A 23,700-nucleotide genomic window follows, 5' to 3' on the forward strand; every position below is an offset into this window, starting at 1 on the left:
ATAGGAGAGAGAGCAGAAGCTTTAAGATGCCTGGCAGCTCAGAACATGCTGCTGTTGTCTTTGGCTAGAGGCGCTGCCGGCTCCGGGGAAACGCCAGCCCAGGTATGTTCAAACGGCCCTGCCCTCTCTCCATTTTCCCTTTCAGATCATTGCTGGCTGGTGCCTTCTGTAAAGTTGCCATCCCAGAGAACAGAAAGTACGTATGTGAGAGTTCAGGTTGTGGCAGCGTGGCAAGAGGGTGGCTACTACCAATCATAGAAGCCAAAAGAGGAGACAAAAGACACAGAGGTAGGAAGGCTGGGCTGAAGTACACCTGAGAACTTCATATCTGCTCCATGCTTCCCATATACTCATATACCGATTTGCTAATTATTAACCCCCCTTCCCCCCTTCTTGATTCTTTCCTGCTGTACTTTCTGTCTGTGCTGGTAGCACCGAGATTTCCCCTGAACACGGTGTCATTGGGCTCCCCAACCCGATACTGAGAATTTGCAGATATTTCCAAAAGGCAGGAATCTGAGAGGAGCACAGGGAAGTTCCAGAGCTGGGGAGGGTCAAAGTCAACAAAGGGGTGTTTCTTAGCCAGAGCTATCCATTTCTCTGCAGGCAAAGGGTGGTATTCAGTTAGGTTTCACTCTTTGTAGACCTACTTATTAATGGACATGGCTAAGTTCCATTGGGGATGCGGGTGGCACTGTGGTCTAAACCACAGAGCCTAGGGCTTGCCGATCAGAAGGTCGGCGCTTTGAATCCCTGCAACAGGGTAAGCTCCCGTTGCTCGGTCCCAGCTCCTGCCCACCTAGCAGTTCGAAAGCACGTCAAAATGCAAGTACAGTGGAACCTCGGTTTACGAACACCTCGGTTTACGAATTTTCGGTTTACGAACGCCGCGGACCCATCTGGAACGGATTAATTCACTTTCCATTACTTTCAATGGGAAAGTTCACTTCGCTTTATGAATGCTTCAATTTATGAACAGACTTCCGCAACCAATTGTGTTCATAAACCGAGGTACCACTGTAGATAAATAGGTACCGCTCCGGCGGGAAGGTAAAGGGCGTTTCTGTGCGTTGCTTTGGTTCGCAGGAAAGTTGCTTAGTCATGCTGGCCACATGACCCGGAAGCTGTCTGCAGACAAACGCTGGCTCCCTCGGCCTATAGAGCGAGATGAACGCTCAACCCCAGAGTCATTCGTGACAGGACCTAACAGTCAGGGGGACTTAATGGTCAGGGCTACCTTTACCTTTTCCTTAAGTTCCATTGATTCGGGTTGGTTTAGTTGAATACCACCCAAAGAGATGTAGCATGAAAGAGCCCATCAAGGTGGACTGGTAGTGGTTAGACAGGCCCAAAAAATTATTGACATCTCAGCTTACCCTGGTTGTAAATCACTGAGTTTTCGGTGTTGCAGGGAGGAACTTGGCCAGATTATACTCTCGCCTCCCAGACTTGTTTTCTGATTAATTATACAGAACTAACCAAGGCTTGCAATGGTGTAGCACAGGCATCCCCAAACTGCGGCCCTCCAGATGTTTTGGCCTACAACTCCCATGATCCCTAGCTAACAGGACCAGTGGTCGGGGAAGATGGGAATTGTAGTCCAAAACATCTGGAGGGCCGAAGTCTGGGGATGCCTGGTGTAGCACTAGTAAATGGCACTTCTTCCACCTTTTGCAACCTGAACCTTCGTAAACATGCATGGCAATTGGCGTCGCATGTGGGGGGCCACAGGGACGGTTGCCCCAGGTGCAAAATTGTTAGGGGTGCAAAATTTCATCACCCAGTGTGAAGTGACATCTCCAGCCAACAGAACGACTCTTCTTATCTCTGCTGTTGCAACCTTCTGGGAGACAGACACTGTTAGGCAGTTGAATGCAAATGCATACTCTGTCCGCTTCCCTCCCTTCCCCTCCCCCCAAAGAGAAAAACGTTTCTCTGTCTCCTTCCCCCATGCTGTGTCTAATTTTATAAACTTCTGAAGTTTATAAAGAAATCAAAGTTTTCTCCTCTCTCCTCCAGAAGCCATATTGGACTTTCTGAAGCAGCTGACACAAAGGGTCTACCAGTTTAGAGGGGAATTTGCTCAAAACAGTTTTGTTTCTCCTTATGCCTATTGTATACAGTTATCAAATGCACTTTGCTCCACCTTGGGCTGTTAAAAACGGTTGGATGGGTTTCATTTCCTGGTTCTTAGGCACTAAAAGCCGTTCCAGATTTACCTTGCATAGCCTCTTTGTGACCAGTTAAGAAAGCAAACTTAGGGCTAGCAAACACATGAATAACTGTATTGTTACAAAAGTTGAGTGCCACCCCCCCTCTCTCTGCTGAGCGGTGCCAAGAGCCCATGGGGTTCCAGACACTCACCCAGAGTCTGTGTTCCTTTGGAGAATTGAGACTTGGAGGAGACCGTCATAGCTTTAAGAAATGTGGTTTCTTCACCTATCTGCACCTTCAGTCTGCATGGAGGGAGGCCAGATCTTACAGCTTGGTCATTTCAAGAGGGGCTTGTACCCCACAGCAGAGAAGCCAGCCTTCAGCCAGTCTGCCCAAGATGGACCCCAGTCTTTTTCCTCCTTCACAAAACACCTTGCTAAAAACTATTTTCTGGTCACCTCACACCTCACACCTCAACTTATTATTATTTATTTTTATTTTTACAAATGTTTTATTGTGGAAATTCCACAGTAATAAAACAAATAGTTACAATAATACAAAAATAAACAAAAGTAAATATCGCTATTACATTTCATTAATTAGATTCCATTTATAATTGACCCCCCTAATGACAAATAATTACAATTACAACAAATAAAGGCTTGACATATCTTGCTTTGCTTTGCATCTATCTCATATATTGGTTTCACCTTTTAAGTTGCATTACTGAAATAAATGCAAAATATTCTAATTTTCTGAGTTTCACCTGTATTAGAAGTGAAATGAATTGAAAACAATGCTGCTGCTCTAAATTGTTTGCACCATTTTGCAGCAGAATTGGGGACCCACAACCTTTGCTCACCTGGAGATTCATCTCCCGTGCACCGTTGCTAATACATAATCTTAGGACCCGTTCCAACACTACCTTAGCATCATGATTCTTCTCATTCCATTCCGCCAATATGGGAACTCATAACTCAGAGAGGATGGATTTAGAAACCCTGAGGTCAGTTCCGGCCCCGGGTAGGGGAAGTGCCACCGGGGTGTGTGTGACACAACCACGTCAGTGAACTATAAATGTCAGGTTTGCACGTTGCCACAAAAATGTAGGAAGAAGCGGCTTCCATGGCACTGCCATAACATCTGAACTGTCACTACAAGGTGATGGGCTGCTCTGTACAGTGAAACGGAGACCTTGCTCCCAAACCTTTTGCACTGTTGTGTCAGCACAGCAACTCATCCAGTCCCGCTGTTAGTGTAAGACACCCTGCAAGAAAATGACATTTTGGTCTTTCTTCCCAGATCACTTTGACCCAAGCATGGAGGCTGAGCTAGAGTTCCCAAAACAGCTGGAAGAGGATTCACCCGACAAGAATGCAGGCCAGGATCAAACCCAAACAGAACCTGCTGAGCTCAGTAAGAAAGATCCAAGCGAGTGCCCTCCCTTCCTATGGGAGACCCTAAGCAAGCAGTTCATGGAATATGGGGAGATGGATCCTGCAGAGCTACAAAGCCAACTTCTGACTTTCTTGCCCATATTTCTGAAGGTTGGTTGGATCTCTGCCTATTGCATATTTTTGTTATGAGGTCTTGCTCATACAGTACTGAGGGATGGGGTAGGGTGGTCGAAAGAACTTCTCTAATGTGTGCATGTGGGGGACAAGGTGGCAACCCTCCCCACAAAACTGCAACCACTGGAATATCAACAGCCTCCATTTTACTCCCTCTGAAGGTCGGCGGTTCGAATCCCCGTGACGGGGTGAGCTCCCGTTGCTTGGTCCCAGCTCCTGCCAACCTAGCAGTTCGAAAGCACGTCAAAATGCAAGTAGATAAATAGGAACCGCTACAGCGGGAAGGTAAACGGCGTTTCCATGTGCTGCTCTGGTTTGCCAGAAGCGGCTTTGTCATGCTGGCCACATGACCTGGAAGCTATACGCTGGCTCCCTCGGCCAATAATGCGAGATGAGCCCGCAAGCCCAGAGTCGGTCACGACTGGACCTAATGGTCAGGGGTCCCCTTTACCTTTACCTTTAAACAACAGTAATGGGTTTCAAGAGGTGAGCGAGTAGAATTTGACTGAATATCTAGGAATGGTTTTGCTGGGCAATGAATTGGATCACAAAGTAGAAACTGCAGAATACCTGGGAATTTTTTAAGAGGGAGAGAGAAGGTTTACACACTATGCAGCGTCGCCGCTATCCTTCTGGCTGCCCGGGGCGGCAAACCAGAAGGCACCCTGCGGGGGGCGGTGCCCCAGCACCGGCAACCCACTCCATAGCGCGACATGTGCTTCTTCCTACTCAGGTGGAGCGGCGAGGGGTGGCCCACCTGCTCTCTGGCCCACCCCTTGCCTCTGCCCCACCAGGAAGAAGCGAGGGGCGAGGCCAGAAACACCGGGGCCTCCGCGATGGCAGTTGTGCCGCTGCCACAGTAGCGAGGGGGCGCTGCACTGCCCCCCGTAGCCGCGCTGCCCCCCGCAGAGCGGAGCCCGGGGCACCCCACCCCCTATTGCGACGCCCCTGACACTATGGTCTCATTATGTGACCCCTGCACCCTCGGAGACTTACACTGGTGTCTGCAGGGTCCTGTTGTTCTCCCTTCCCCTATTGCAGAAATTAAGTTTGAAAGAAATCTTGTAGCCAAGAGAAGAATTTTTTTTCAAGCTTATTTGCTGTGGGGAAATTGATCTTCTTGGAGGCTGCAGTTGGGAAGAGAGAGAGAGAGTGTGTGTGTCCACAACTAGGGTTGGGAAATCCCAGATTTCAGGGTCCAAACCTGCGACTTAGCGGCGGCCCCTGGTGATGTAATTAAGCATGACAAATTAAGAGCTAACCACAGTCACTGAGAGCATGTCATTCAAATGAAAAAACAAAAGTCTAACAAATGAGGAAATATGTCACTGGTTGGATATTAAGATAGAAACCTCTGATAAGGGGGGGTGTTCCTCTTGTGGGTTTTCTTTTTGTTTCCTAAATATAAATTTATTTATTTTGCTGTTGCAAAATAGTACACGCATGTGAACTATTCTTGTGACCAGCCAGTTCTCATGATGCAATGGCCAATCCGTACTGTATGTAGGCTTTTAATTCCCTTCTGATCTCAATATCTACACCTCTATCATCAATGCTTATGCTACTACAGTGGAACCTCGGTTTATGAACACCTCGGTTTATGAATTTTCAGTTTATGAACGCCCCGGAACCATCTGGAACAGATTAATTCATTTTCCATTACTTTCAATGGGAAAGTTTGCTTCAGTTTATGAACGCTTCAGTTTATGAACAGACTTCCGGAACCAATTACACCCATGCTTCAGTTTATGAACGCTTCAGTTTAAGTACTCCGCGGACCCGTCTGGAACGGATTAATCCACTTTCCATTACTTTCAATGGGAAAGTTTGCTTCAGTTTATGAACGCTTACTCCGCAGACCGTCTGGAACGGATTAATTCACTTTCCATTACTTTCAATGGGAAAGTTCGCTTCAGTTTATGAACGCTTCAGTTTATGAACAGACTTCCGGAACCAATTGTGTTCATAAACTGAGGTACCACTGTATATTATTAGCTACTCTTGAAGGTGTTTAGGGAAAACAAACAAACAAAGATGAGACATTTTAAGAGTTCATGGGAATATCTGGCATGAACATCCACATCTGAGATCACCTGTGCAGGTCTACCTGTCTGGAATATTAGCAGGGCTTGGGGGCAGCAGCACAAGGCAGTTTAACCTTGCCAGCCTTTGCTTGAAACAGAAGCAGAGACACAAAATTTATTCCCCAAGCTTTGTGTATAAGATGTCAGAAGCGATGGGAGTTGTTGGCCACTGGAGGACAAATTGCAAGGATCCTCCTTTTTCACACCAGGAACAGAACCTTCCAAACTTGTTCAGCTGGATGGCTCCATTGGTTAGAGAGCGGCGCTGAGAACTCTGAGGTTGCAGGTTCGATTCCCATAAGGGCCAGTTGCATATTCCTGCATTGCAGGAGGTTGGATATAAGACTGTCTTCAGAGTCCCTTCCAACTTGTAATCAATGATTCTGACTGAAACACAGACACAATTTATTTCCCCAAGCTCTGTGTTCTGGGAGCCAGAAATACTACGGGGCTAGCAGAAGCCCCTTTTGTGAATCAATATAGCTCCGCCTTCAATCCAGATTTTAGTTTGGAAAACCCTTTCATTTTCCCTAAACACACTGTACACGCCACCATCATTTTCCCCCTATGTCCTGTCATGGAATCCTACTCGATATGATTCAGAGTAGAACTCCGACGTATACCGGTAGTTAGCAGAGTAAAAACTTAAACATCTTGCAGGATTCCCCAAAAATAGACCAGAGGCAATTGTATTTCATTCAGCAGAGCTTGACTGAAACTGAAGGCAAATGAGCATAATGGTCACAAATCCAATACATTCAGGATTGGCCCTGTCCATAAGAAATCCAGTTGCAGCAGACTTAACTTAAACTTACAATAACTTATAATAAGTCTAAACCTTAATACTATGTGCAGAACACCACACAATGAAAAGAGATAGAAAGAGAAAGTGAAACCCAGGCTCCCTCTGCCTTACTTTAACAATAACAATAACAATAATAAATTATACCCGCCCATCTGGCTGGGTTTCCCCAGCCACTCTGGGCAGCTTCCAACAAAATATTAAAAATACATTAAAACATCAGTCATTAAAAACTTCCCTAAACAGGGCTGCCTTCAGATGTCTTCTAAAATTCAGATAGTTGTTTATTTCCTTGACATCTGATGGGAGGACGTTATAGTCAGCATGACCTTGACAGAAGAGATAACAGAACCCGTTTAAGCCAGCTGTACTCAGCTTCTCTGAAGGAATAACCCAAACATCATGGACCTTCTGCTTGTTTCTTTCACACAGAGAAGCTTCCAGAACCCTCTTGAATTAAGTAGAATAGAAAAATCTCTGTGCATCACATCAATACTTTCTGCATCCATAAATGCAAACTGACATAGCCAGTAATTTCCTATGCCCATTACTGGGACTTCTGATTAGAACCCCCCTACCTTCAAATGGGATTGGGAACTTTCCAGTCAAACATTGTATTTTCTTCAGCCTCCGAGGCAGACCCTACCACACTTGCTTCCCTCAGAAATTATCCATCTCTCCACTCCACTTCAACTAACATAAAATATATCAATGGCTCCTCCTCATCCTGGAGAGTAGTGACTAGTGGGGTGCCACAGGGTTCTGTCTTGGGCCCAGTCTTATTCAATATCTTTATCAATGACTTGGATGATGGGCTTGAGGGCATCCTGAGCAAGTTTGCAGATGACACCAAATTGGGAGAGGTGGCTAATACGCCAGAGGACAGGATCACACTTCAAAATGACCTTAACAGATTAGACAACTGGGCCAAAGCAAACAAGATGAATTTTAACAAGGAGAAATGTAAAGTACTACACTTGGGCAAAAAATATATGAAAAGGCACAAATACAGGATGGGAGACACCTGGCCTGAGAGCAGTACATGTGAAAAGGATCTAGGAGTCTTGGTAGACCACAAACTTGACATGAGTCAACAGTGTGATGCAGCAGCTAAAAAAGCCAATGCAATTCTGGGCTGCATCAATAGGAGTATAGCATCTAGATCTAGGGAAGTAACAGTACCACTGTTCTGCTCTGGTCAGACCTCACCTGGAGTACTGTGTCCAGTTCTGGGCACCACAGTTCAAGAAGGATACTGACAAGCTGGAACGTGTCCAGAGGAGGCAACCAAATGGTCAAAGGCCTGAAAACAATGCCTTATGAGGAACGGCTTAGGGAGCTGGGTATGTTTAGCCTGGAGAAGAGAAGGTTAAGGGGTGATATGATAGCCATGTTCAAATATATAAAGGGATGTCATATAGAGGAGGGAGAAAGATTGTTTTCTGCTGCTCCAGAGAAGCGGACACGGAGCAATGGATTCAAACTACAAGAAAGAAGATTCCACCTAAACATTAGGAAGAACTTCCTGACAGTAAGAGCTGTTCGACAGTGGAATTTTTTTACCAAGGAGTGTGGTGGAGTCTCTTTCTTTGGAGGTCTTTAAGGAGAGGCTTGACAGGCATATGTCAAGAATGCTTTGATGGTGTTTCCTGCTTGGCAGGGGGTTGGACTGGATGGCCCTTGTGGTCTCTTCCAACTCTATGATTCTATATCCTCCAGTCCGGACTCTCCCCTCTCCCCTCCAGTTTCTCCTCATGTCAGTCTCCTCTGGTCATTTCTTGTTCTTGCCTCCTTGGACTGGCTTGAGAAAAACCAAAGGCCACCTCATTGTCCCCTCCCTCTTCTTGAGCCCAGACCATTTATTCTCCTTTCTCTGTCCCCCCCCCCCCAGCACAGAGTGCTTGTCCACATGTCGTTTCCCCCACACCTATAAAGCACAGGTCCAAGTGGTTTTCCATTTGCCCCACTGCTTTCTCCAGGAAAACCTGCTCCTCACTGCTGAACTGGAGCAAACATCAATTTGTGGGGAACCCGACTGACATTTGCTCTGATTCAGTGGTAAATAGCAGGTTTCCCCGGGGGAAGGTGTCAGGGCAAGCAGAAATGTGGATGAGCCCTGGAGACGGAGGTTAATTGGGAGAAGAGAGGATGACAGACTTCCTCCCCAAAGTCTGTGCCATAGCTTGCAGATAAGGAGGTTAATTGGGAGAGGGAAGCGGTGGAGGAGGAGGAGGAGGGCAGAACCTACCAGAAAGTAATATATAAACATAATCACAGGACTGTTTTCCTTAGTGGGCTCCAGCTCTGCCCTTTAAACTCTCCAATGGCCTCTGTTTGGGAAATTAACTTACGCCCACGTTTTCATGCAACGTGGGAATTTTAGCCAATACCACAGAAAGTTCCCCTGCAATGTGATCCTGATGAAGGCAAGTGACTATTTCAAAATATACCCAGATGTCTTAACATTTTTCTTCTTCCCCTGTCCATCAGTTCCCCCACCAAAGGAAAGTATTAGAATTTACAGGGCCTCCTTAATCATTCTGACTCACAACCACATGATTCAGAGGGGAAATGTGATATATTTATTACAATTGCATAACCAAGTGTTCCAGGGGAACCCAAGTTCACCGTACAAAGTAAATTGTGTTGTATCCCGTGCTGAATGTCCATAAAGGTATGATGCAACTGCAACTACGTTTTTTATTTTTATTTTATTTTGCAGTCTCTGTTATGTGCCATCCTTTAAATCCTGCAAAGTCTGTCCTTCCACAAGGACCGCTACTGGTTTATTCCCTTGCCATTTCCCTCTGCTCGAAGTCCTCCTCCTGATCTCTCTTCTTCGCTGCTTACAAAGCACTCACCCCCCCGCCACCTCTGCTTTCCTATCCCCTTTTTTTCTACTAGGCAAAACTAAACAATATAGGGTGCTTAATATGACAGCGCCTGCCAGAACAGGGCACACGAGATTATCTGGTAACAGATTTGGGAGGCTGGTGATATACGTTATGTAACATGTTACTGCTAGGATAGCAGCAATGGAAATTAATGCCTGGGAAGCAAAATCGGTGTATTTAATACCAAATGGACACACACACCATTTTTTAAAATTATAATCTTTATTAATTTTATTACGCACATATAACATCTTACATTTCCAATTACATTCCACTTGTTTAACTTATAACACGATTGTTTACACTCATTGCCAAACCAAGTGAAGGCTTATATCACATATACACTTATGTTACCTATATTGATACACCATGAAAATAAAATATAAACCTTCCCCCCTTTCCCCTTATTCCCCACTAATCGACTTCCCTTCTTCCTTCTTCTGTTTTCTTTAGTCCTCCTTATAGTTTGCGTTGTTAATTTCAACTTTCAAACTTTTCACACACACCATTCTTTTTTTTTTTTGAAATATCCTTTAGGCCTGGGATCAGTCAGCTGGCAACATCTGCTTTCCAAACACCCACCTTTTAGCAAGCGAGACTTCGAAGCTTCTGGCAAAAGAAATCAAGAAGAAGCTGAATGGGAAGCCTGCAGGTGAACCCGACTTCAGAATGCTTCTTCTTCTTCCTGTTACCTCAGTTACAGTGGCGTAGCATGGGGACGACTGTCCGGGGCACAAAATTGTTAGGAACACCCAGAGCTGCCTCAATACAGCTGCGTGCTTCTGTCACTAGGCTCTGTTGAAAACGGCTTCTCCATGCGGGCCAGGAAGTGACCTCTCCAGACAATGGAATGACTCTGCTTTTCCTATCTCTGCAGTTGTGATCTCCTGGGCGATGCGGTTGAATGCGCATGCGTACTCCATGCATTCCCCTCCCTGCCACCCCCTGCTCCTTGTGGCCCCGGGTGCTGGCAACCCTGTGGAGGCCCCTAGGCAGTCAAAATCTCGAGGAGCCCCCACCCCGCGCTCTAGTGGGGTAATATTCAACTAAGAAAGCTTGGTTGTAATTTTCTTTCAAGAGTAAATCAATATTATTGTGATCTGTTGTCACGGGGCCCCTAAAAGGCGTGGTGCCTACACTGCCTGTTTGGCACTGTGGCGCTGCTAGCAACCCATGCTATGCTACTGCCCGGTTAATATTCCCTGGGCGAAATGGGTCCATGTTGGTTAGACCCCGCAGAAATCGGGACCCCATTTATACCAAGCTCGGTTCCGTCCCAGAGACTTTATCCCCATGCCAGAGTGTTGGTTCATAATGAAATTTGGAGGGGAGGCCCTTCCAGGGAAAGATGACTGATCAGCAGGGATAAAGATGGAGGAACGTCAGCTCTGAGGGAGGATACACACAGCCATAGCTGCCAAGTACCCCGTTTTCCCTGGGAAACCCCTGTTTTTACTTACCTTTTCCCGGTGGTCCCCCGTATCACTTCGTCTCCCATTTTTCTCCGTTATTTTCTCCTGCCGGCGGCCATTTTTTTCTGATTTGCCCTTCTATGGGCACCAAAAATGGCCGCCGGCGGCTTCAAAAGTCGCATCTACGCATGTCCGGAAGTGCGTAGATGGGACTTCCGGTGTCGGTGTCGGCCATTTTGGGTGCCCATAGATGGGCAGAGCGACACCGGAAGTTGCGTCAATGCACTTCCGGACATGCGTAGAAGCGACTTTCGAAGCCGGTGGTGGCCATATTTGGTGCCCATAGAAGGGCAAAGCGACATCGGAAGTTACGTCGACGCAACTTCCGGTGTCACACGGCTGCCGGTCCTGGATTCTCCAGTCCGGGACTTGGAAGGTAAGCACAGAGCAGACCACTGTGGGTGACAGCTGGAAGATGGTGGTGCGTTTTCCATCGACGATTAAGGCTCGCCATGCCAGAGGAAAAAGGAGATGCCCAGAAAAAGGACTGTGCCAACCATGACCAAAGGCTTTTATAGACCTACTGGTAAAGAGCTGCTGCTTTTAGGCTGTTTTATGTATTAGATATTTTATGGTGCTTTATTGTGAAGCCCCCCTGATTATGTATTTGAAGGATGGGGCAGAAATCTAAGTAACAGAGACACAAACAGTAGGATGGAGAAGAGTATGTTCTCTAGCAGCCCTACACTTGGGCCTTGAGCAAAATAGAGTATTGTAGGCATCTGCTCAATAACCTAAGCATTCTGCTGTTTTCCCCCCACCCCACCCCAATGTTGTGTATTTTTTTCACTCTGCAATGCCAGAAGAAGCCCAGCTGGCTGTGTGGCAATTTCTGCAACGGAAGGAGGAAGAAGAGCCTGCTGATGGTTATGTGCTCCTGAGATCTGTCTACTTACTTTCCCTTGATCACTTGGTGAGATAAAACATTTCCCTCCTCTGCCCCCGACTTGCCGCTCTAAGCAGTTGGTATGGATGCACCCTGTGGGTGCCGTTCACTTACCTGAGTCAGTTCTAAGTGGAGCTGTTTCCACTTCAATGATATTGAAATTAGCTGGGACACAAAACCTATTAGTTTAAGGAAGTTTGGTTTCTTAAGGTCCTATTGTGACGAAGTTTGAAAACTGAAGAAGGTAAGTCTCTGCATACCCAACCGATTTCTGCTTATTTCATGCCTTGAAAGTATAGGTCCAGGTGGTTCCCCCCTTGCCTTGCTCTTTCGTGCTAAATTGCAGCAAACAACAATACGGGGAAACCCAAATTGCTGTTTGCTCCAGTTTTCCCCATGAGTGTAGATGAGCCCTGAGGCTGTGTGGGCACACCAGTGGAGCTGGTTTGCCCAAACTGCCACGATCCTGCTGTGCCAGCCCCATTCAAGTAAGCCATCACCACTGCCAGGAAGGTGGCTCCATGGCCGTTTCCCCACCCCACAGGCCAGTGCTCTCCATACCAGAACGCTTTTACAGAGTGGGCCGCAGCCATGGAGAGAGTGCAGGATGGTAAGAAGAGTGAGAGGGTGATCTCCATTGTTTATTTAGGCCAGTACCTTCAATATGAAGATAGCTGTGCCCCCCCCCCCATACTCCAGTAGGGCAGCGTTTCTCAACCGCTGTTCCGCGGCACACTAGTGTGCCACGAGACGCTGGCTGGTGTGCGGCAACGTGCGGCGACGAGAAGGGCGATTTGCATTGTCACGTGCCTGGCGGTGTGCCTCGTGATTTTTTTCATGGAACAAGTGTGCCTTGGCCCAAAAAAGGTTGAGAAACACTGCAGTAGGGTCACTGCTAGCTCCTTGAGCTGTGGTGTCTGCTATCCTAGGCTCTGACAAGCCCTGTTTGAGTTTGAACTAAGATCTCCACCTCACAACACCCTCTAATCAGTTATACCCCTTCTTTTCTGGTGGGGAGGGGGCATTGGCTTTTTTTGGGGTCTCCTCAGGTGCTGAAACATATTGGGCCAGCCCTGGCACTTGTCGTATTCTAGTTTATTTACTAGCTGATCTGCTGCCTCAGCCTAAGAACCCATCTCCTTCATCCTTCTCTTCTCCAGGTGTACATAACTCTTTCCAACTTTTCTCATGGGACTGTTTTCTATACATGAAAGGATAGAAGCCCTTAAATGAGGGTTAATGCAATCAGCTTTGCTTTCCCATATCCAGGAACGAGGAACCCGGTGGAATATAATCAAATCTGGGCTACCGGTCGCCCTGTTCCAGTGCCTATATTTCTTCTTTGCCTTTCCTCTGGAGGAAGCCGGTGGAAAGACTGGGATGAGTCAAGCTGAACGTCAGGCACAGGAAATGTTTGTGCAGGTAGGACTATCAAAGGCAAATGGAGCATCTAAGCATCTCAAGATGGGGAAAGTATTTCAAAGTAGGAGGTGGTTTGTTGCTTTTTGTAAGCCCAGGGAAGGGTCTGCTTGGCTATTAGCACCTGATTCTTCCAGTTGTTGTTCTTTACTTCCAGACGATGCTCAACATTTATGCAGAAGAGCAAGGGGTGGAGGAGCTTCTCACGGCTACTGACCTTCAGTCTCTAATCATAGCAACAGCCTCCTTTTGGGACCAAGGCAGCCCTTCCTGGAAAGGCCCCACAAGCCATGTGCTCCGAACAATTTCAAAGGCCCAGTCCAGAAACACAATTTCATACTTGCAAGGTAAAAAGAATCATGTTCTTCTGTACTTATGAGATGGAGACGACCTGCGATCATCATAGATATCGTGGATCTGTATTGGCATTGTTTGGGTTCAAAGATTCTTTCCCAGGGCTAAGAAGTGAATGAGATCCCATCAGGTACCTCCCACATAGACTTCATTGAAAACACTGACTCAGAGTGCAGCAGCTGTGAAGAAAGCAGATTATATGTAGGGCTAGTTCAGGCATCCCCAAACTGCGGCCCTCCAGATGTTTTGGCCTACAACTCCATTGATCCCTAGCTAACAGGACCAGTGGTCGGGGAAGATGGGAATTGTAGTCCAAAACATCTGGAGGGCCTAAGTTTGGGGATGCCTGGGCTAGTTGATGTCTGGTTTTCAACTTTGTAATATATCAGCAGCTAAACATCACAATATACCAATATATCACAATGTCTGCAATAAGGATGGAGCTATATAGAGTCATTGGCTGGCTTATCAGGGTATGGACTTGAAGCTGGTTTTGAACAATATATTGATATATTAGAGCTGGGCGATACATCCATATATTGTCCAAAATCAGCCCTGACACACATCATGATTCGTGATATATTGCCAATATGGACGTCAAACCGATTTTGGACGATATATATTGTCCAGCCCTAATTATACGCTAGGGATTAGCAAAGGGGCTGAAAATAAAACTGCCATCATTGTACAGTAATGTCATTACATAAGCCTACGTTGCAACAGGCATATTGTTTTGGTTACCGTATCTCTAAAAGGATGTTGTACAGCTTGAAAAAGTGTAGGAAAATGGAACCCAAATGATCAGGGGGCTGGAACAATTCCGCTATGAGGAAGGGATATATTTGGACATTGTTAACTTTTTTTTTTTGGGGGGGGGAGAAGAACAGTAAGGGAAGGCGGACATGAAAGAGGTGTATAAAATGATGCATAGCATAAAGAAAGTGGAGAGAAAGAAGCCTTTCTCCCTGTCATCATATATGAGTCATCCAATGAAAAAATGAAATCAATTGGCAAGTGATTCATGACAAACAAAAGAAGTGATGCGATAGCAGGTAATTAATTTATGGCATTCGATCCAATCCACAAGATGTATTGTGATGCTGGCCAAGAAGTAGTGGTCTGATTTATCCAGTCTTGGACATTCCCTAGGAAGTGTTGAGCTTCCATAGTTAATATTTACCCATTTTGCTTTTTTATTATTATTTCTAGCTATGGATTGCATCAAAATTTCCGTTCAGAATTTGTCCAGGCTTGCTGACTCCCTGTCTCCTCATGATGTATGTGAAGCAGTCAACATCATCCTGTGCTTTGTGAGGGATTCATACCTGATCTCGCCTGCCTTGCTTTTGGAGTTTGAGAACAACGGGGGCTATCAGCTCCTGCTGAAAGTGTTTCTCAGGCAAGTCTGTTGATACAGCCTGTTGGTTGTCACAGAGTGATGACTGTGTGTTTTTTCGTTGAGTAATTCTATTGGATTTTGTCACAAGACTCTTGGTTTCATTAATGCACGCTTCTTAGGACTCATGCTTTCTAGCCACAAGTCCACGCTTTCTCGGTCCGTGTCCAAACTCTGCTTTTATTTTTTGCCCTACCTCTTTTGTTAGGAAAACCACCTCTTTAACGCTGAGCAGAAACTAATGGCAATTTGGGTTTTCTGCAGAGTTGGGCTTTGCTCCTGTTCAGTGGTAAATAGCTAGAGGGGTTTTTTTCAGGGAAAGGTCCGGGGCAACACCCCCCCCCATTAAGTGCTTGGATGTGGATCTTTATAGCTCCATCTGACAAATAGCTCAGTTGGTAGAGCATGAGACTCTTAATCTCAAGGTTGTGGGTTTGCGCCCCACATTGGTTGAAGATTCCTGCATTGCAGGAAGTTGGACTAGATAATTCTCATAGCCCCTTCCAACTCTACATTTCTACGAATGTATGAAAGCACAGACCTGTGCCCTAACTTCACTTTATTTCCTACCATGGGTTTCAAACTTAATTGTTGGGTCTCTGTTTTGGTCCCTTAAAGACCAAAACGATACACTGTATTTGGCAGAGAACCCAAGATCCCCAATCCAATATTCAGATTACTGGGTTTTCTAACATGCCTGCTTCTTCCAAATTCCTGACCTAGAGAGGGGCAGATCTGACGAGTTCCATTTTGTTCTGGTTCTGCGTTTTTATTTTGGGTAGGCAGCTATTAACTCTTTTCAACGAGTATGGGGGAACTGTTTAAATCACGGCAGGAGGAGCGCCAGACTACAGTGGTGCCTCGCTTTACGAATGGCTCGCACAACGAAAAACTCGCTAGACGAAAGAGTTTTGCGTTGCGCGAGGCATTCGTAAGACGGCAAAATTTTCTATGACCGCCACTTTGTCTTACGAAGTGCGGCCATAGAAAGCGGCAAAGGAAGATCAGCTGTCAGCGCGGGAAGCTGACAGCTAATCTTCCTTTGCCAGGGGGGACGGAGCCGAAACGCGGCGGTGCGGTGGCTGCCCCTGCCTGTCTTCCCCTTGGCTCGGGGAAGACAGGCAGGGGCAAGCAGCACCCGCTGCGATTCGGCGCCGTCCCCCGCCGCCTCTCGCCCCGCACCACCGGCACGGAGCGCAACTTTGGAGACATCCGAAGTTGCGCTCCGTGTTGGGGGAGGCAGGCAAAGCGGTGGCTGGGAGAAGAGAGCTTCTTCCCCCGCCGCCTTGGACACAGCCGGCATAGGACGGGGCTTCGGAGACCTTCTCCGAAGCCCTGTTGCATGCCGCTGCCAGTCCCCCAGAGCCTATAGGAACGCATTGATTAAGTTTCAATGCATTCCTATGGGAAACTGGGACTCGCTAGATGAAAAATTTGTTAAACGAATTGACCCGTGGAACGAATTAATTTCGTCTAGCGAGGCACCACTGTAGTTGTATTAAGCAGCTGTTCATTGTTCAAAAGGGGTGATTAAAGGCCCCTCTTCCCAGATCCCCCCCCCAGGTTAATTGTGTTCCAATCTGCACCTCTGTCCAAGGATGGGGATCAGTTAGGTTTACCGAGGAAACAATATCTGGACAACAATATCTGGACAACATGATGTCATAGCTAGTCTGATTATCTTCTCCCTGGTCTTGAATTAGTCAGTCCTAATTTAAGCCTTGGGTATCTTTAGCTGTTCCCATTTGCGTGGACAGGCGGAGTCCCCCAAACCCGCAGGCGACCCCCCGAGCGGAATAAATACACGAGACAATGTGCTACAGGATTCAAATTGGCCACAACTTTATTCAAATTCAGATGTAGGGAGACCTTGGCTTCAGGCATTGGGCGTTATCCTTCCCAGGCACCAGCCGGGGTTCTGGGAAGCTTCGGGGTCATCCACATGTATGGGGGTTGGGGCTGGCTCTGGAGAACATATGTTCAAGCAGAGAGAGCCCGCCCCCTGTTTGCCGCCGCTGGTAGGGGGAAGTGATGACACCTATTGGCATGGTCAATAGGGTGGGTCATAAAAAAAACTTTTTGGGGAAAATGTTTCCTCCCTTCATCTTATATAAGGCGTATGGTATCAACATAGTCAATATTTATTTATTTAAGATAAAACATGTTGATAATTTACATGAAAAACCAATGGTTTTGAACAAATTATATGGAACAATTAAGCAAACGGTGTACTAAACAAGTAAACATAAACATTAAACAATAAAACACCACTTCCATATAATAAATATTCCAGATAAATATTGCAGAAAATAATAGTATGCAACTATTATTGCTCTACATAAAATCTAAAATTTATGTTTATTAGTTCACAATTCAACATACTGAGAATAAATGAGTCAAATTCCTATGTTTTCATCAATCGTAGTGAGGCAATATTTCAATCTGTAGGAGCAGGGTCTAAATATTAACCGATTTGTCCCAAATTTGAAATTTGACTATGTTTATACCATACGCCTGATATAAGATCAAGGGAGGAAACATTTTCCAAAAAAAGTTTTTATGACCCACCCTAATGGTCAAGGTTTTCCCCAATACCCCGATCTTGTCGCCTGAGAACCTGTAGAGAAAAGGTTAGCCTGCAAGGAAATTGAACGAGGGTGTGGAGGGTGGGAGAAGCTCTGGAACCAGCTGGTGCTTGGAGGTAAGATTCAAATGCTATTGTCCGAGCTGGTTTGTCCCTCCCCTTACCTGGCCACCCCCTGGCAACACCTCCCCAGGCAGGATTGGATGCCAGTCATGGGTAGGCAGAGACCCCTGGCATCCTACCTGGGAAAGCGGTGCCTGTCCTGAACTTCCAGGGAGCCGCCCTCTGGGATCAGGGGGCTGCGCGCATCCACGCAAAAAGCGCCCCCCCCATTGATGTGTGGAGCGGTCATTGTGTCTTCTGGCACTTGGGAATTCTGCACTGCAGCAGAGGCTGTGAGGTCAATAATGTGCCCAGTTGCTGTTTCCACATGTGATAACTAAGTTCTCCATCTGCGTTTCCAGATATGAAGGGCCGCTGAGCAGCAAAGAAGATGCCAGTGTTAAAGAAATGCTGGATTTCCTGGCACAACTGACTGTTTGCGGGAAAACAGAACTGAAGGTTTCAGGCAATATTACACCTCCCCAGCTGCCGCAATTCAGCGCTAAACAGTCCCCCTCTCCAGGTATGTATTATGTAGCCAATGGTGTGAGGGAATCTGGCTGCATGGCATGAAAATGTGAAAGGGTATTGTCACAGTGGCCGGAGTGGACTACTTCAGAGTAACGACGCCACGCAGCTCTGCATTTTATTCTTTTATTTGGTGCTGCGTATTTACAGTGCTCAAGTCATTGCTATTTACACGGAGTGATGTGGTCAGTCAGTTTCAGAACCTCCTAATGGCTTTTGGCGCGTCTTTCTCCAACACAAAAGCTTTGGCAGACCCATCCTCTTGCCCCTCCTCTTCCTGCGTAATTCTGGAGTTGGGGGGATGGGTCTTCCCCCCTTGCTTGCCCCTTCCTGTCCCACCTGGGACCCTGGCTCCTTTACCTTGCCTGAGCCTCGGACACGACTTCCTGCTTCCCCACTGGAATCGGAACTCTCCCTGCTTTCCCCTTTGCTCGGGGACGGGCTTGAACTCAGGAGGGGAGGGACTTCGCGATATCCCCTGTCCCTCACATCCACCCCCCTCCCAAGCTCTCCTTCACCCCTCCCCAGGCCCCCCCCATGTGTCGGTGACGACTGGAAGCCTAAGAACTCAGTGCTCTCCGAGCCCGTTGGTGTGAATACCTCCCCCCAGTCCTGCGAGCCCCCCCCTTCCGCCTGGGCGGACGGGAATCCCAAAAAGTCCGTGGCGTCAGAGCTGGTGGGGGTAAAAACGTTCTGCCAATCTGCTCCTTCCTCTGACTGGGTGGATCTCGGTGACACCCATACCTCATCCTCTGGTTCCTCAAACTCCGCTTCCCAGCGCCATGGTGAGCTGTTCTCCCGTGCCTCCTCCTCCTCCCCCTCCCTTTCCATGTGCCAGGGCTTGGGTCTGTGGGGAAAGAGGGCGTGAAATTCTTCCACCAAGAATTCCTCCTGTATCTGAGTGGCTGGGACCCATTCATTCTGGGACGGTGGAGCATCCTCCCATGCCATGAGGTACTCCAGTCCCCCCACCCCCCACCTTGAATCCAGGATGGCCGTGGCCTCATTGAGTTGCTCCCTGCCTTCCCTCTCCCCCCCTCCCTCGGGGGTTTGTTCGCTGTCTCGGAGCCTGCTGCTTTCCCTGTACGGCGACAGCAGCGATCTATGAAACACTGGATGCACCCTCATGTCCTCTGGCAGTGCCAGCCTGTATGCCACCGGGTTGACCTGTTGCGTGACCGTGAAGGGTCCCAGCCTTTTGGGTGCCAGCTTTTTGCACCTCCCTCTGGTGGGAAGGCCCTCCGAGGACAACCACACCTTGTCCCCCACCCTGATGACCTCCCCTAGTCGCCTGTGGCGATCTGCCCCCTTTTTGTACGCTTCCTTGGCCCTCTCCAAGTGTTCTCTGAGCTGCTGGTGCACCGTCTCCAGTTCCTCTGCCCAATCCTCAGCCTGTGGGCCCTCCTCCTCCTCCTCCCCCTCCCTCTCTGGGAAAGATCTGAGGTCGCGCCCGTAATTGGCCTTAAAGGGCGACACCCCTGTGGAGACGTGCACTGCATTGTTGTAGGCAAATTCTGCTAGTGGCAGGCGATCCACCCAGTCCGTTTGCCTCTGGCTGACGTAGCATCTCAGGTACTGCTGCAGAATGGCGTTGACCCTCTCCGCTTGTCCGTTGGTCTGCGGGTGTCTAGCCGTCGACAAGCTGACCTCCACCTGCAGGAGGTTCATGAGCCGCCGCCAGAACCTGGAAACAAATTGGCGGCCACGATCCGAAATAACCCTTAAAGGTAATCCATGCAGTCTGAAAACGTGATCAACAAACAGTTTGGCTGTCTCTTCTGCAGAGACTGCCCTGGCACACGGTATAAAGTGGCACATTTTGGACATGAGGTCCACCACCACCAACACTGCGGTCTTACCCCGGGAAGAAGGCAGATCTGTGATGAAGTCCATGGACAGCACTTCCCACGGCCTGTGTGGCGTGGCTAAGGGCTCCAGCAACCCTGGTGGCGCTGCCCTGACCACCTTTGCCCGCTGGCAGGTGTCACAGCCCCGTACATAGTCTCGAACATCTTCCCTCACCCCTGGCCACCAGAAGTGTCTCATGACTAGGTGAGTGGTCTTGTCCCTTCCAAAATGCCCCGCCGTTGGGTTGTCGTGCATCTGTTTGAGGACCGTACGTCTGAGCTGGGTGGTGGGCAGGTACAGTGCCCCCTTGTAGAAAAGCAGCCCTCTGCGTTCTGCAAAGTCTTTTGCCTGCTCCCTCCCCCCTCTCAGTTCTCTGAAGATGCGGTTGGCAAAGTCATCCGCTGCCGTCAGTGCTGTGAGTTCTGCCTCGCTCACCACTGCTGCTCCGCAGGACCATGCCGACGGGGGGAAAATGTGCCTTGGGGCTGGTGGCTCCTCCTCCTCCATGTACTCTGGTTTGCGGGAGAGGGCATCCGCCCTGACGTTCTGCTCTCCCGGGATGTAGTGTATGGAGAAGTTGAAGTTCGAGAAGAACTCTGCCCACCGTATCTGCCGCTGGTTGAGCACCCTGGCAGTTCTCCAGAACTCCAGGTTTTTGTGGTCTGTGCACACCTGGATGGGGTGCTTGGCTCCCACCAGGAAGTGTCTCCAATGTTTGAACGCAGCGTGGATCGCAAGAAGTTCTTTGTCAAACACGGTGTAGTTGCGCTCGGGCTGTGTCAACTTCCTGGAGAAGAAGGCACAGGGTCTCCACTCCCTGTTGGCGTCCAGTTGCAACAAAATGGCGCCCACAGCTTTCTCAGAAGCATCTGTCTCAATGCGTAGGGGCGCGTCCTGGACCACGTGGAACAGGTTCTGGTCCGAGGCGAACACCCTCTTGAGGCTTTCGAACGCTGCTTGCGCCTCTGGTGTCCACCTGAACTTCTGCTTGCCTCTCAGGCAGTCAGTGATGGGAGCCGTAACGCGAGAGAAGTTCTTGATGAACTTCCTGTAGAAGTTGGCGAAGCCTAGTAGGCGTTGGGCATCTTTGCGCGTCCTGGGGCTGTGCCAGTCCAGGATGGCCTGCACCTTGTCCTTGTCCATCGCCAGCCCCTTGTCTGACAGCTTGTAGCCCAGGAAGTCCACCTCCTTGGTGTGAAACTTGCACTTCTCCAGCTTCACATACAGGTGGTTCTCCTTCAGGCGCTGCAACACTTCCCTGACATCTTTCACATGCTGCACTGGGTCATTGGAATAGATAAGGATGTCATCCAGAAAGACCAGGCAGTTCTTGAAGAGGAGGGACCCCAGGACGTGGTGCATGAAGGCCTGGAAGCAGGCTGAGCCCCCTTGCAACCCGAAGGGCATCACCAGATATTCAAAAGAGCCCAGAGGCGTGAACATCGTGGTTTTCCATTCATCGCCTTCCCGGATCCTGATCAAGTTGTACGCCCCCCTCAGGTCTAGCTTGGTGAAAATCTTGCCCCTGCGTGCTGCTGTCAGGAGATCATCCACTCTGGGCATGGGGAAAGCCACTGGCTCTGTCACCGAATTCAGCCGTCTAAAATCCACCACCAGGCGGCGCTGTTGCGTGTCTTTCTTGTCCACCCAGAAGACCGGGCTGCCCCCTGCTGCCTTGCTTTCTCTGATGAACCCCCGCTTGAGGTTCTTGTCGATGAAAGCGCGCAGATCCTCCAGTTCCTGGTCTGACATGGCGTACAGCTTGGCTGGGGGTATAGTTGCCCCTGGCACCAGGTTGATCTGGCAGTCAAAAGGCCTGTGTGGGGGTAGGTGGTCGGACTCCGCTTCGCTGAAGACCTCCTGCAGGTCCCAGTACGGCTTGGGTATCGCCTCACCCCCTTTGACGTGCATGGTGGCCACCGTGGCTATCGGAGGCCCCTCCCCTGGTTGGTGCTGCATGCAATGTTCCAGGCAAAAGTCCGATCCAAAAGTGATGCATCTCTGGTGCCAACTGATGGAGGGGTCGTGGCGCGCCAGCCAGCTCATGCCCAAGACGATGGGGGGGTCTGAGATGGTGGTGACGTTGAATGCCAGTGTCTCTGAGTGCCTTCCCACCGTCATTCTCATGGGGGGGGTTTGATGAGTGATGGCCCCCCCCAGCAGCTCTCTGCCGTCAATGGTTGCCACGTGAAGGGGAAAATCCAGCTGCAGAAGCTGGATCTGGTGCTCTTCTGCAAAGTTTCTCGAGAAGAAGTTCGCTGAGGCACCACTGTCAATTAAGGCAAGGACTGTCAGGGGATAGCCATTTGGGAGCGTTAGCGTGACTTCTAGAACCACTCCTGCTCTGGGAGGGGTGGGCTGGCTCTGCTCCTCTCTGTGCGGGTGGGTGGGCTGGGGCTGTTGTCTGCTGACTGTGCCTGGCTGCTGCCCCTTGTCTCCTGCAGCCAGGCTTTCCCGTTTCCCTGCTGTGGTGCTGCGTCAGTGGGGGAGGGCACCACCGTTCCCGCCCTTCCTTGCCACTCCCTGCGATGTGGGCAGTCTCTGACGAGATGCTGGGGGGAGTTGCAGAGAAAGCAATTCCCGCCCTTTCCCTCCTTGCGTCTTGGCGCCGCTGGGGTTTGAAAAGCCCACGCGCGCGCGCTATCAATCTGCATGGGTTCCTGGTCCTGGCTGGCCCCAGGCGTGGCTTGAAAGGGTTGTTGGGGGAGTGGTTTCTCCTGCGACCGTGGGAACCAAGCCCGCTTTGCGCGCGTTGCTTGTTTGTCGCTCCACCGGGATTCCTGTCTCACCCCCACCGCCAGAGCCGCTTTGCTCAGCTGATCCATATCACTGGGCTTTGGACCTCTCGAGAGCTCATCCTTCACCTCCTCATGCAACCCCAAGTAGAACGCCGCTTGCATTGGGGGGGACCCCAGTTCCCACCCCAATCTGTGCACCAGCATGGTGAATTTCGCCCAATACGCGCGAACTGTCATATTTCCTTGGCGTAAATTATGAAGTTCCTCCTTAGTCTGGTCCATATGACTATCGGACGAATACATCGTTTTCAAACCTTCTAGAAATAGTTTGACATTCTTCATGCAAGGATTCTTTGTTGCAATTAACGGTCTTAGCCACTCCCTGGCTGCCCCGGTAAGGTGCTCCACAATAAACGCTACTCTGTGCTCATCATCAGGGAACTCATCGTGGTGCAGCTCAAGAGCATACACAATCTCAGTCTCAAAGCCTTGAAATTCCTTCGGGTCTCCATTGAACTTGCTAACTAGGGTCCCAGCTCTCCTTCCTGGCAGCACTTGGACTTGGGGTGCCCCTCCCGCCTTGTTTTTCTCTGCATCCAGCTTGTTTTGGAGGTCTACCGCCACCGCCCTTAATTGCTGCTCCTTTTCCTGAAGCTCTCTCACCTGTTCCGCAAGTTGTAGCCGGTCGTCCTGGACCTTCTTAGTCTCCTCTTTAGCTGCCTTCAATTCTCCCTGCGCCTGCAGCGATAGCTGCTGCAGTTCTAGCTGGGCTTGCTCCGCGATCTGCCGCCACTTCTCCGCCTCTGACACGCTCATCCCGGCAACTCCAAAGTAGCCCAAAAATGATTAGGAGGTTGCTGTCACAGTG

The 23,700-nt window shown here is 48.9% G+C and overlaps 2 protein-coding genes across 3 annotated transcripts in view; both read left to right on the forward strand.

The window, feature by feature from the left end:
* The first annotated feature begins 112 nt into the window (after positions 1–112).
* LOC148685559 (WD repeat- and FYVE domain-containing protein 4-like) lies at positions 113–15,319 on the forward strand. Its single transcript, XM_088669443.1, has 7 exons — positions 113–288; positions 3,457–3,701; positions 10,043–10,157; positions 11,781–11,890; positions 13,133–13,285; positions 13,440–13,629; positions 14,846–15,319. Exons 2-7 carry the CDS (start codon positions 3,474–3,476, stop codon positions 15,046–15,048), a joined length of 999 nt encoding a protein of 332 aa, XP_088525569.1. The 5' UTR covers positions 113–288; positions 3,457–3,473; the 3' UTR covers positions 15,049–15,319.
* Positions 15,320–18,061: 2,742 nt separating this feature from the next.
* LOC118096134 (WD repeat- and FYVE domain-containing protein 4) overlaps positions 18,062–23,700 on the forward strand; it is a 158,507-nt gene continuing 152,868 nt past the window's right edge. For both annotated transcript variants that reach the window (XR_015949956.1, XM_060275113.2), the window contains exon 1: positions 18,062–18,241. Coding sequence is in view for 1 of the 2 variants with exons in the window: in XM_060275113.2 (XP_060131096.2) it covers positions 18,127–18,241 (115 nt within the window). In the remaining variant the exon portion in view is untranslated. The remainder of the gene's footprint in view (positions 18,242–23,700) is intronic.

The sequence above is a fragment of the Zootoca vivipara genome, chromosome 5 (assembly GCF_965207765.1).
Source record: "Zootoca vivipara chromosome 5, rZooViv2.hap1.1, whole genome shotgun sequence".
In the NCBI taxonomy this organism is placed as follows: Eukaryota; Metazoa; Chordata; class Lepidosauria; order Squamata; family Lacertidae; genus Zootoca; species Zootoca vivipara.

Excerpts from the sequence above, each read along its gene's own strand:
- LOC148685559 (XM_088669443.1), top strand. The coding sequence starts at position 3,474 with ATGGAGGCTGAGCTAGAGTTCCCAAAACAGCTGGAAGAGGATTCACCC. Across the intron at positions 10,158-11,780 it reads GCTGAATGGGAAGCCTGCAG|AAGAAGCCCAGCTGGCTGTG; the intron begins GTGAACCCGACT and ends CTGCAATGCCAG. Across the intron at positions 13,286-13,439 it reads CACAGGAAATGTTTGTGCAG|ACGATGCTCAACATTTATGC; the intron begins GTAGGACTATCA and ends CTTTACTTCCAG.